The 13,370-nt window shown below is 41.9% G+C and overlaps 1 protein-coding gene across 1 annotated transcript in view; it reads left to right on the forward strand.

The window, feature by feature from the left end:
- Positions 1–13,370, forward strand: part of SLC7A2 (solute carrier family 7 (cationic amino acid transporter, y+ system), member 2) — a 43,576-nt gene that overhangs the window by 26,164 nt on the left and 4,042 nt on the right. Inside the window, 5 exon segments of the mRNA XM_011979593.1 lie at positions 1,622–1,724; positions 3,658–3,863; positions 5,274–5,440; positions 6,832–6,940; positions 9,151–13,328. Of these exon segments, the coding sequence (XP_011834983.1) occupies positions 1,622–1,724; positions 3,658–3,863; positions 5,274–5,440; positions 6,832–6,940; positions 9,151–9,347 (782 nt within the window). The 3' untranslated portion in view covers positions 9,348–13,328.

Below are 13,370 nucleotides of genomic sequence, written 5' to 3' on the forward strand. Positions count from 1 at the left end.
CAATCTTGGCTCATTGCAACCTCCGCCTCCCGGGTTCAAGCAATTCTCCTGCCTCAGCCTCCTGAGTAGCTCTGATTACAGTCACGTGCCGCCACACCCAGCTGATTTTTTTTTTTTTAGTACAGATGGGGTTTCACCATGTTGGCCAGGCTGGTCTCAACCTTCTGACCTCAAGTGATCTGCCTGGTCCGGCCTCCCAAAGTGCAGGGATTACAGGTGTGAACTTCTGTGCCCAGCAAAGAATTTTCAAAGTGACGCATGCAGTGTGTTAAAAGAAACAGTGTGATCTTGTAGAAGGAACATGGGGCTGTTGAATGAGGGAAACTCTGCCCCGACGGGTAGTCGTGGCCTTGGTAAGTTAGCCTGTCTCTAAGATGGGGATAATCCTGTTAGAAAAACCACTCACAGTTGCTGAGTTTGGGGTCAAAAATTGTCAAATCCAGCCATTTTATATGCCTAAACCTAAATGATTTCCCATCTCATAGGATCATTGACTCGAAGGTAAAATGAGATCACAGAGATTTAAATCTTGTAGAGGGATCTGAAACATCATATAAACGGAGTGTGTTGTTATCTACTTACTCTAACAGGGAAAACTATGTGCTAAATTCAAGTTAATATTGGCACTATCTTGATGTTTCAGTGGAGAAAACTGTTGCTTAGTGGAAGTTAAACTATTTAACTGTTTACAGTATGTTTTGCCTCTTAATATTTTGGGATTTGGTATGCAGGACCAGAAATTGATCGCTCAGATCTAGTAAGTCTACCTGCAATGCATGGCTTTAATCGTAGTGGAATTTAGCCTGTTTCAGAAACATAATTTAATTGAAAATTATTTCATTTTATTTTATCAGAATTACTAAAATAATTTTCAGTCAGGCGGGTCACTGTCACACCTGTAATCCCAGCGTCTTGGGAGACTGAGGCCAGTGGATCATTTGAGGCCAGTTCGAGACCAGCCTGACCAACATGGTGAAACCCTGCCTCTACGAAAAATACGAAAATTATCCAGGTGTGGTGGCACACACCTGTAGTCCCAGCTACTCAGGAGGCTGAGATATGAGAATCACTTGGACCAGGGAGGTGGAGATTGCAGTAAGCCGAGATCATACCACTGCACTCCAGCCTGGGTGACAAAGTGAGACCCTGTCTCAAAAAAAGAAAAAAATTGAGTTGTATATGATGTAACTCAATGTGTATGGAAACTAAAGTGGTTATATAATATCTGTAATGAAAGCTCCTTCTGTGTGAATGTTTTTTGTGGTTTTAAAAAAGGAGCTAGCCAGTGCTTCCTAGCAGTATTTTTCTTCTGAAACATCAAAGACAGTGTTCTGTCATGTAATGTTTTCAGTCTTTGTCAGGCCAAATATTTCTTATGTAATCTAAGTAGAATGTGCCATATAGTGGCTAGAGAGCTGAGGGTTTTTGAAGTCCTATCAGCAGTTTATATGACCTAAAGAACATCTTATTAACTGTGAGAGAGATATTTTCTACACTCTGGTTGACTTGTCATTGGGACTAAAACGAAGTGGCAGTCAGCTGTCCCTGACTTGAACATCAGTAACTGTCTGGAATTTCCTCCTGGGCCGTTTACTCCACCATTCTTTTCTTCTCCCCCTAGCTTTGATGGCCTTTCTGTTTGACCTGAAGGCGCTTGTGGACATGATGTCCATTGGCACACTCATGGCCTACTCTTTGGTGGCAGCCTGTGTTCTCATCCTCAGGTGAGTCACCCGGTGGTTCTACGGGGCGTACCATGCATGGGGGACTCTGGGAGTGAGAAAATGAGCCCTCGCTCTCCTGGCTTCCAGGGAGCCGGCAGTCTCACCCAGGTGAGAGGTCATATCTGTCAAAATAGTAATGAAAAGTAGAAGAAGTGTATCAGGTCTGTAGCAAAGAATGAAATGCAAGTTGACCTCGAGTGATAGGTTGGCCTAATCTACGTGAAAGGCCATTTCTCATAATGTCTAAAGACACTTAAAAATGCTGTGCTTTTTGTTCCATTAATTCAGTTGTTAAAATTTTTGTGCTAAAGATTTAACCAGAGGCGCACATAGATGTATGCAGAGGATGTTTTTGGAAAAGGTAATTTACAACAGTGAAAAAATGAAACTAACCTGAATATCACTAGAGGAATGGTTAACTAAATGAGGCTCCATTTATTCACTGAACTCTTCTACAGCAAATAAAATGGTATTTAGTTTTATGGAGAAATATATCCATTTGAGGACATAAAACTACAGTATATGTAGTGTCTGAACTGTCTCAAATAATAAATTTACATGGAGAAATCATATATGCCTGTATAGCCATTATATGCCTGGGTGAAATGGTACCAAAGTGCTAACAGTGATTAACACTGGCTGGTAGTATTATGGCTGGTTTTGAATTTCTCCTGTATGCTTTTGTGCATTTTTTCTCAGTGAGCATATTTCTTTATATGGAGGGAAAATGTTACTTTCAAATATAAGTAAAGGCTGCCCAGAAGGAGAAGAGGCCACACTGAAAAGCCTGGGGCAGACACTAGGAGGAGAAGTAGGCTTGTATTAGTCCATTCTCACACTGCTAGTAAAGACGTACCCAAGACTGGGTAATTTATAAAGGAAAGAAGTTTAATTGACTCATGGTTCCGCAGGGCTGGAGAGGCCTCAGGAAACTAAAAATCATGGTGGAAGGGGAAGCAAACATGTCCTTCTTCACATGATGGGAGGAAGGCGAAGTGCTGAGCAAAAAGGAGAAAAGCCCCTTAGGGCGTGGTGGTGGGCACCTGTTGTCCTAGCTACTCAGGAGGTTGAGGCAGGAGAATCACTTGAACCCAGGAGGCAGAGGTTGCAGTGAGCTGAGATCACACCACTGCACTCCAGCCTGGGCAATAAGAGCGAAACTCCGTCTCAAAAAAAAAATAACAAAACAAAACATGAAAAACCATCAGATCTCATGAGAACTCACTTGCTATCACAAGAACGGCATGAGAGTAACCACTGCCGTGATTTTTGAATTACCTCCCACTGGGTTCCCCCCACAGCACCTGGAGATTGTGGGAACTACAATTCAAGGTGAGATTTGGGTGGGGACACAGCCAAACCATGTCAAGGCTGATGTCTTGATATAGGCTATACAGGAGGAGGATAAAATAATAAAGGACAATGGCATGCAATGGGTGTAGACGTGGCAGGATGGTCAGATGAGCTTGTCTTGGTTTAGCTAGAAGAATCAGTAGGGAAGGATGAGGCCAGAAAGACAGATTGTGATGGGGCCTTTGAAAGCCAAACTGGTGACTGCATTATTTTATAGCTGAAATTTACCCAGAGTTTCTGTGCTGTTTTCATGAACCGCATTTCCTTTGGACATAGATAATTTCAGAATAATCATCCTTTTATTGTGATTGCCTTACTTTACAGTTTCACTTTCTTTTGCCCTCTAATATATGACTCTGATTAGGTAACTCCTGGGAGAAATTTGGGTATTTTGCTGCAGATGTTTTCTCGAAAAGGTTTGTGGCCTGACTCAGCATGCTCTGGGACTGGAGTCATAAATGTTGATTTACTGTACACACTATCACTCTGTATGATGTCTTCCTTAAGGCTTTAGGTGCTGGTTTCACTTGGGCCAAATGTCTGTTTGAGAATAAAGACATAGATGTCTGTTTGGGAATAGGTACCAGCCTGGCTTATCTTACGAGCAGCCCAAATTTTCTCCCGAGAAAGATGGTCTGGAATCATCTCCCAGGGTAACCTCGAAGAGTGAGTCCCAGGTCACCATGCTGCAGAGACAGGGCTTCAGCGTGCGGACCCTCTTCTGCCCCTCCCTTCTGCCGACACAGCAGTCAGCTTCTCTCGTGAGCTTTCTGGTAGGATTCCTGGGTAAGTCGTCTTCTCTGCTCACATTGTACAGACCCAGATGTGTGTGGGTAGAGCTGGCGTGATGTGAAAGAGAACAGAGAGCCTCACACTGCCCTAGAATATATTAGCAACCACCCTGAAATTTTCACCTAAAGTATCACCAGTCGTCGAGATCTTTATATTACCTGTATATATTTATTGCATCTTGATAATTGAACAAAAGAGGAAGGAATACTTCAAGACGAGAGTGACAGAAGTACAAACTGGCACATTCGTTAGAGATTAGGATGCCCTCTGGGTGAAAGCATCAGGCTACGTACCCGTGCCAGTAACTTGACTGACTGGAACCCGATGGAATTGTCCAATAATATAGGACATCCTTGTTTTATGTAACACACAGTTACGTAATCATTCATGTTTTCAGTGACATTTATGAAATGTCACCTGTGTGCCGGGTACTCCACTGGGCACCTGGGATGCCAAGAGAGGCGGTCCGTACTCTCACTGGGCTTTACAGGACAGGATGATTGGTGGCAAGTAGAAAAGCACAGGCTTCTCAGAGCAAATAAGAGGTGCCCCTAGAGCAGACTTGATGGTCAGAGATGGGGTGGTGATGTCATTCTCCGAAACAAGGAGAAAAGATGCAGATGATATATTATTTGTGCACGTTAACAGTCTGTATTAGTCTGTTCTCATGCTGCTAATAAAGACATACCTGAGACTGGGTAAATTATAAAGAAAAAGAGGTTTAGTGGACTCACAGTTCCACATGGCTGGGGAGGCCTCACAATCATGGTGGAAGGTGAAAGGCACATCTTACACGGCAGCAGGCAAGAGAATGATAACCACGCAAAAGGGGTTTCTCCTTATAAAACCATCAGATCTCATGAGACTTACTCACTGCCATGAGAACAGCATGGGGGAAACTACATACTGTTCAATTATCTTGCACCGGGTCCCTCCCACAACACATGGAAATTATGGGAGCTACAATTCAAGATGAGATTTGGGTGGGGACACAGCCAACCCATATCACAGTCCATGTTTGCAACAGCTTAAAATAACCAGATGTGCCATTTCCCATTTGAAAAAAAGGGAAATATCCACCCCTGATAGCATCCTAGTCTGAAAGTAACCAATGAGGACACAGATGGCACGCGGGCAGATAATGCAAGTCAGTAACAGCAAGAGGGGCGGTTGGCTTCTAAGGAGGGGAAAGTAATGAGTAAATAAGCAATGGTTCTTAAATCCATGCAACTGGACATCTCTCTTCTCCATGAAAAAGAAGAAAGAGCAAGGTGAAGACTCTTTGTATTTAGCCAAGTAGATGTGTACAGAACTCAATGTTTTATCAGAACATACTGTATTGCACCAAACAATCTGGGTGGAGCGCGGTATGCTGACTGTGTTACCTGCACATCCCCCCTGCAGCTTTTCTCGTGTTGGGCCTGAGTGTCTTGACCACTTACGGAGTTCACGCCATCACCAGGCTGGAGGCCTGGAGCCTCGCTCTCCTCGCGCTGTTTCTTGTTCTCTATGTTGCCATCATTCTCACCATCTGGAGGCAGCCCCAGAATCAGCAGAAAGTAGCCTTCATGGTATGTGTAATGAGGATTAGAGACCCAAAATACTGTGTTCATTTTCTCTGTATAATTAGTTTGATGTATTTTTTCTTTTTTCTTTTTTTTTCTTTTTTTTTTTTTTGGAGATGGAATCTCTCTGTCGCCCAGGGTGGTGTGCAGTGGAGCGATCTCGGCCTCCTCTGCCTCCCGCGTTCAAGCACTTCTCCTGCCTCAGCCTCCCCAGTAGCTGGAATTACAGGCATATGCCACCACACTCAGCTAATGTTTGTATTTTTAGTAGAGACCGGATTTCACCATGTTAGCCAGGATGGTCTCAAACTCCTGACCTCAAATAATCCACCCACCTCCGCCTCCAGAGGTGCTGGGATTTTACATGTGAGCCACCCTGCCCTGCTTGTTTTTGTGTTTTTGTGGCGATGGGGTTTTGCCACATTGGCCCGGCTGGTCTCAAACTCCTGACCTCAGGTGATCTGCCTGCCTCAGCAACTCCTAATGTGGTTAGCCAGTGAATGAGAGTGTCAGAATCCTTCGATACGTTCCTTTTTGTACAGAATTCCTTCTACATTGGTCCTCTTACTGCCTTTTCAAAAACTTGGGTATGTTCCTATCACAATATTATTATATATAATAGTAAACAAATTTCATGTTAAAAGAAGTTGTAATATCAGAAAAGTAGGGTGAATATTTTTAGAAATTCACTGCCCTCTCCTAAGGACAAAGCCCTTCCTCTGGGGCCGGGTGTGGCGTCTCACACCTGTAATCCCAGCACTTTGAAAGGCCAAGGCAGGAGGATTGCTTGAGGCCAGGAGTTCAAGTGCAGCCTGGGCAACATAGTGAGACCCCATCTCTACAAAACAAACACATTAGCTGCGTGTAGTGGCTCATTCCTGTAGTCCTAGCTAGTCAGGAGGCTGAAGTGGGAGGATCACTTGAACCCAGGAGTTCATGGCTGCAGTGAGCTGTCATAGTATCACTGCACTCTAGCTTGGGTGACAGAGTCTCTAAAAATAAAATAAAACTAAATTAAACATTAAAAAGATAAGCTCCTCCACTGCGAGTTAAACTATCCTGTCCCATTGGCGCTAACAGTATACTGGCTTGGGCTTGTACAGGGCTTCCTGGAAGGATGTACCTGGGATAACCATATGTATCCCGCATTTCAGAGGTATCCCCTGTGTGTGTCTGAATTATTTTGACGGTACAGGTGTTACTGAATCTTACAAATCCCCTGTTGCCTTGAGCTTTAGTAAATACTCTAAGATGTGATTCTCCTTTTATGGTCTCTAGAAGCGTGGTTTTAACTGTGACTGAGGTAGTGCGAAAGTATATATGCCGAATTAATTGCCGCACTGTTGAAATATGCTTCAAAATATGAGTATGTTCAAAAGGATTGTTTTCCCCCTTAGGTTCCATTCTTACCATTTTTGCCAGCATTCAGCATCCTGGTGAACATTTACTTGATGGTCCAGTTGAGTGCAGACACTTGGATCAGATTCAGCATTTGGATGGCAATTGGTAGGTCTTTTAATGTTGCGTTCTCTTTCCTATTTTATGTGCTGGGATGAGAGAAATGCACCCTCTCCCCCATCCTGGGAATAAAAGCTTTTTTCCCCCCATTTCTTTCTTTCCTGATTCTTAGGGATGTCTGAGTGCTTTTCCAGATGTTTTCAGATGCCTTTTTAAGTCAGTATCTCCCACTCACCCTGTAGAACCACGTCGGCTCTATTTCTTTCAACTTATGGGTGAAAAAAATGAAACCCAGGAAAAGTCATTTTACATCAACCGAAAACTCACAACGAATTTTCTAAAATAGAACTAAAACTGCAAAATGCGTACATGTCTGCAGTGATCTTAGGAGAGTACTTAAAACATTGCCTCCCGATCCCCACACAGTGTGGCTGTTAATAAACAGTTGCTTTGCAGACAGTTCTTTGGATTCTCCTGGTGACAGTGACACGTGTAAGGCATATCCGTGTCCCCTTAGTTAATACAGGGCGTACTTTCCAAAATACCTGACCTTGACTCTGATAATTCATCACTTGTATTTAGGGTATAATTTGAGACTTTATTCCACATATCATTTTGTTTACAGTATTGACTTTTAAGAACATAAATTCGAAACCAGCCTGGCCAATATGGTGAAACCTTGTCTCTACTAAAAATACAAAAATTAGTCGGATGTGGTGGCGCACATCTGTAATCCCAGCTACTCAGGAGGCTGAGGCTGGAGAAACATTGAACCCGGCAGGCAGAGGTCACAGGGAGCCGAGACTGCACCACTGCACTCCAGCCTGGGCAACAGAGCGAGCCGCCATCTAAAAAAAAAAAAAAAAAAATTACTGGGTGAACTTGTACAGTCTCCTAGCATTTCCCTGTCACCAGGAGATTTAGGACTCAGGGACACAGTGGCTCCTTTTGAGAACCACATGGAAGGAATCCACTCTGCTACAATAGAGTGAGGCCTGGGCATGGAAAACCCACTTACCCCTACCAGAAGTTAGGCTGGTAATTGTAGGGATCACATCCATATTGTTAGACTCTCATTATTACTAAATTAGGGAACTCAGGAAATTATTGGGACTGGTTTCATTTGCGCCTTTAAAATGCAAAGTGAGGGCCAAATGCGGTGGCTCACACCTGTAATCCCAGCGCTTTGGGAGGCTGAGATGGGCGGATCACCTGAGGTCAGGAGTTCGAGGACAGCCTGGCCAACATGGCGAAACCCCGTCTCTACTGAAAATACAGAGATTAACTGGGTGTGGTGACAGGCGCCTGTGGTTCCGGCTGCTCAGGAGGCTGAGGCAGGAGAATCGCTTGAGCCCAGGAGGCGGAGGATGCAGGGAGCCAGGACTGCACGACTGCACTCCAGCCTGGACGACAGAGTGAGACTCTGTCTCAAAAACAAAAATAAAAATGAAAAGCAAAAGTAAATGCAAAGTTAGGAGAAAAAACAAGTAATCCCAAATATGTATTCAATGAGTTGTAGTGTGAATGACATTTCATGATTTACATATCCGGAATATTCTGGAATCAGCCTCATTTCTTCTAATTTGATTCTTCTTAATAAAGGCAAATCAGGAAATTTAAAAAAAAACATAAATTAAAATTTTTCCATATAAACATTGAAAAACTTGTTGAGAGCAAAATACAATCTATAAAGTTTGGGTCTTAACAATAGAGAGGCACATTCTACCAGGAAAATATTGATCAAGGACATCTTCTGTGGGGTATGTTGTATTTGCATTTCATTCTTCTAAAGCAGCGGTCTCCAACCTTTTTGGCACCAGGGACAGGTTTTGTGGAAGACAGTTTTTCCATGGACAGGGTTGGGGGTGGGTTTGGGATGAAACTGTTCACCTCAGATCATCAGGGATTAGATGGATTCTCATAAAGAGCACGCAACCTAGATCCCTCACATGTGCAGTCCCTTCTATGAGAATCTAATGCTCCCTGCTCTGACAGGAGGTGGAGCTCAGGTGGTAATGTTAGCAATGGGGAGTGACTGTAAATACAGATGAGACTTTGCTCGCTCACCTCCTGCTGCTTGGCCTGGCTCCTAACAATAGTGGTCTGTGGCCTGGGGTTTGGGGACTCCTGTTCTAAAGTACTACAGAAAAGAAAGAGAAAAACTCTGAAGTTCTACGTTTAATTCTCCACCTCTATAACTTAAAAGTCATTTTCTGACATACCTGAAACCTTGATTTTTTTTTTCCCCACCCCAACAGGCTTCCTGATTTACTTTGCTTATGGCATTAGACACAGCCTGGAGGGTCGTCTGAGAGATGAAAATGATGAAGAAGATGCTTATCCAGACAACATTCGTGCAGCAACAGAAGAAAAATCTGCCATTCAAGCACATGACCATCACCCAAGAAATGTTAGTTTACCTTTCATATTCCATGAAAAGACAAGCGAATTCTAACACTTGCAGGAGCAGAGCTGGTCATCATGTTAGCATACATACCCTACGCTGAGTAAACCGTGACCGGGTGTCATCAGCATGCTAGTTTATCATGGGTTTGCTGCATACATAGTTCACCCTAATTTATACTTACTCATCTGGACAGCATCTCCTCAGATGGTGAATTACATGCCCGAGGAAACCTTCTGAGTGGAGGTTTCATTCATCAGTAATGAACAGCCCCCAAACAGTGGGAGTATGTGTACGTTTGTGTGTATGTATGTATCTATGTATATGCTTGGGAACATGAGTGTTAAAAGTTAGCTGGTATTTTATTATTACTGTGTTACATTTTTCCGGTGTCGTCATTAATCGGTGGCATATACTGCACATACTGAAATAGAGGTAAATCACTGAATGTAAAGAGGTTTCGTCTATGCCCCCTGCAGTTGGGGAAATACTAGTAGCTTCACCTTGTTTGACTTCATTAATGTCAGTTTAGGGGATGCCAGAAATGCAGTTACTCATCATGGTGTCTGTCACTGGTTAGGGGTAAGATGAGGGGATAAGGAAAGAGCCTTTTCAATAAGTTGTGAGTGCCAACAGTGGGTTTAATGCAGTTTTTTTTTTTTTCCTGTGAGGTATGACAGTTTGCTCAAACCTCAGCTAATAGGGTGTCTGCTTCTGCTGCACTACACAGGCCAGGAGTGGCATTCCATGTCACTAGCTGGCCTCCCTTTGAACTTTGTCTCCTTTGCAAACAGTGGTCCTAAAATATGAGGTCTTCACTTGATGTGAATGACATATCCCCAGTCAGGGACTTAAGAGAGGCACTGTGACTTACTTGGGACCCTTGCAATTAAAAGGTGAAGATGGTCACCATGGCCAGAAAGCTCATGGAGTGGCCGTAATGAGAATATGTTTGAAGATCAGAGAGTTAGACCAATGCTTGAATAAGCAAACCCCAAGCATCCCTTTCTAAAAAGTCACTTAAAATAAGCCAACAGACTCTCCCAGACCACACAACTCGTGGAATGATTCATCCTTTTTCCATTACTTCCTTAATCACAGTTTAGTTATCCTCGTCAGGCACAGAGTTCGCTTCTTTGTTTCTGTTTCTTTTGTCTTTTCCTAGAGATGAGGGGCCTACAGCAGCATCATGCAAAGAGGGAAAGACAAAGGGAAAGAAGAGAAAATCCCCCTGTTGTGATATGAACATGCCTATTCCAGTATTAAATGGCATCTGGCCCAATTTAAGGACTTTGGATTCAATTTGCCTCTGATGTTTCTTTTGGAAACATTTAGGAATGTTTTCCTCCCCCTACTCCATAAATTGTTTAGCACTTTTTATTCCATTTGCTTTCAAATGACCACAATAAGCCCGTTAACACAAGCTCCCGTATTAAATATAATAACCCATCAGTGATTGGGGAATCAAATATTTTGGTTAAAAAAACACGGTTATCTAAAACTCTAAACTAAAAAAAATTAATCAAATTGAATTAAAGCTATATAAACACAGTTACCCTTGTAAATGAGCAAATAAATTTTTCCATGTAAGATTCTCTCATTGTTATATTTTACTTTTTAGGCTTCCCTAATAGCGGACTATTTATTTGCAGTGTGTTTTGCTTCTCATGAACTATTTTTTGTACAAATCATTAAACAGTTAATTGGATGAGGCTGGGTGACATTTCCCGGGACACCGTGGCGAACATTACCAAGCATGCTAGCTGGCCTACATAATCCAAAGGCAAAGAAAACATTTGTTTTCCTCATGGGTCTTCCAAGAAATCAGCTATTTTATTGTTGCCATTAGAAAGCAAGTTGCAGTGGTTTTGTATAGCCAAGAGTTTGTTGTGATTAAACATCAAACAGGTAGAAAGCCTGGGTTTCTGGCTGCTAGTGTTACAGCATCCGTGACACAGAACTCATTACGGACATTCCACAACTTCCAGGGTGCACATGGTAAAATCTGAAGCCCAGAATTTTCTCTCAAGCTGCGTGTTTTACTGGAGAGAAGGAGTTGGGTAAGCACAGCATCGGATATTTTGGTAGGAGCTGTAGGCATGCTCAGAAATCCTTGCTGTTGTCACAGTACACTGAAAACCCGTTTGATTCTATACCCAATCTAGAGTAGGCCCTTCACGCAGGAAATGTGAACAGTTGTTATATATGAACACTCAAATCTTTTACTGTAATGCAATCAAGAAACTTGTTTAGAATGTGATAGGCAGCTAAAACTGTTAGGCCCACTGTGCTCAATTTGAAGCGGAATTCGGTGAAAAATTATTTTTCCACATTGAAACACTTTGCAGACACAAATATCTATGAAAAAATGCTTTGTCAGCCACTGTGCCTTTTTTTCTGTGAAGACTCAATGGATGTGTGTGTTTGTATGTTAACAGTTACGTATGTATGTGAGTGTATAGGTATCTGTGTGTGTGTATTTCAAACGTCAGTGTATCAGTAAGTTGGGTTTATGGTGGGCTTTGGCTATATCATTATGTGGGTACCAAACCCAACTGCTGTGGAGAAAAATTAATGTTTGATGTTGATAGATATGCTTATACCTAATTTTTAGTTTTTAAACTATTTTAAAATATACTATGATTTTATATGTATATTTCCTATAGATAGACTCTTTAAGAAGTATTTATAATGTTTCTAATATGAAGTCACTCAGCTCTAGTGCATTATAGCAGGTGCTTTGTAATCTGGAATGGAGAGGAGGTGGGGGCATTTGGGGATTCCTGTTTACTTGTTCCTGCCACACCTTTTCCGACAGATCTGTCCTGGTAGGTGTTTATTAGCAAGTCAGTATCACCAGCTGTTTGGCACCTTTCTGTTTCTACATTTGAATTCATAATGTTTTCAACTGCATTTTTTTTTTTAATGTCTCAGAATTACCTAAATGTTTTGTGGAGTTTTGACTAGTAATCAATCAAAATTATATAAAGTCTTCTCCAGTAATGAAGAAATACATATGCAAATTCTTTCATGATTAAGTAAAAGCAGCTTCAATTACTTTTCTACCCTAAGAAATATATTATCAGCATTTTCAGTGAGAATTTCTTCTAATGGCACCTCAATTTTATACTCTTAAAAAAAAGAATAATTTGTGACTTACCACCAGAGGGCAATGGCAGTCCTACATTTAAGAATAGAGCTATGCAAACTCTATTAAAAACTGTGAGGAAAACTTATATTAGAACCTTTGATATATACTAAAATACCGATTATCTTAATCACATTTTCCCCAGAGATAAACATTGAGAGAACTAAAGCCATAGTGTCATTTGAGAGAGATATATATGAAAAAGTAACATTAATATATAGAACTTTACCATTACCAGCCATGGTTGATAGAAAATATTAGTTTCAGAATTATCCTCCTTTAAAAAATAAGAGACTGTCTTCTTTTAATTTCTATGAATAAAAATTTTTTTAAAACTTTTACATTTTAAATATTAGTCAAAATACTTTTTAAGTCCTGAGTGCTTACAGGTAGTTTTAAAAAATTTTTTAAGGCCAGGCATGGTGGCTCACTCCTATAATTCTAGGACCCTGGGAGGTCGAGGCAAGCTGATCGCTTGAGCCCAGAAGTTTAAGACCAGCCTGAGCAGCATAGCAAGACCCCGTCTCTACAAAAAATACAAAAATTAGCTGGGCGTGGTGGCGCACACCTGTCGTCCCAGCTACTGGGGGTGCTGAGGTGGGAGGATCGCTTGAGCCCAGGAGAGTGAGGCTGTGCTGAGCTGAGATTACGCCACTTCACTCCAGCCTGGGCAACAGTGAGACCCAAAAAAAAAAAAAAAAAAAAAAAAATTTAAAACACTTTAATTAGAATCTATTTTTATCTATTTTCTAAATTTATTTAAATGCTTAGCAGGGAGCATAAAGAAAAGCCATCGGCCTCCAGTACCCATGATGACAGAGGGAGCACTTGAGCCTTGCTTTCCCTCCTCTTAAATCAGGGCGTGTTCTGAGATTACAAACCACATGATGAAATCATGCCAAGATTCTGACTCTCCCTTTCCGGTG

The sequence above is a fragment of the Mandrillus leucophaeus genome, unplaced genomic scaffold, assembly GCF_000951045.1.
Source record: "Mandrillus leucophaeus isolate KB7577 unplaced genomic scaffold, Mleu.le_1.0 Scaffold204, whole genome shotgun sequence".
In the NCBI taxonomy this organism is placed as follows: domain Eukaryota; kingdom Metazoa; phylum Chordata; class Mammalia; order Primates; family Cercopithecidae; genus Mandrillus; species Mandrillus leucophaeus.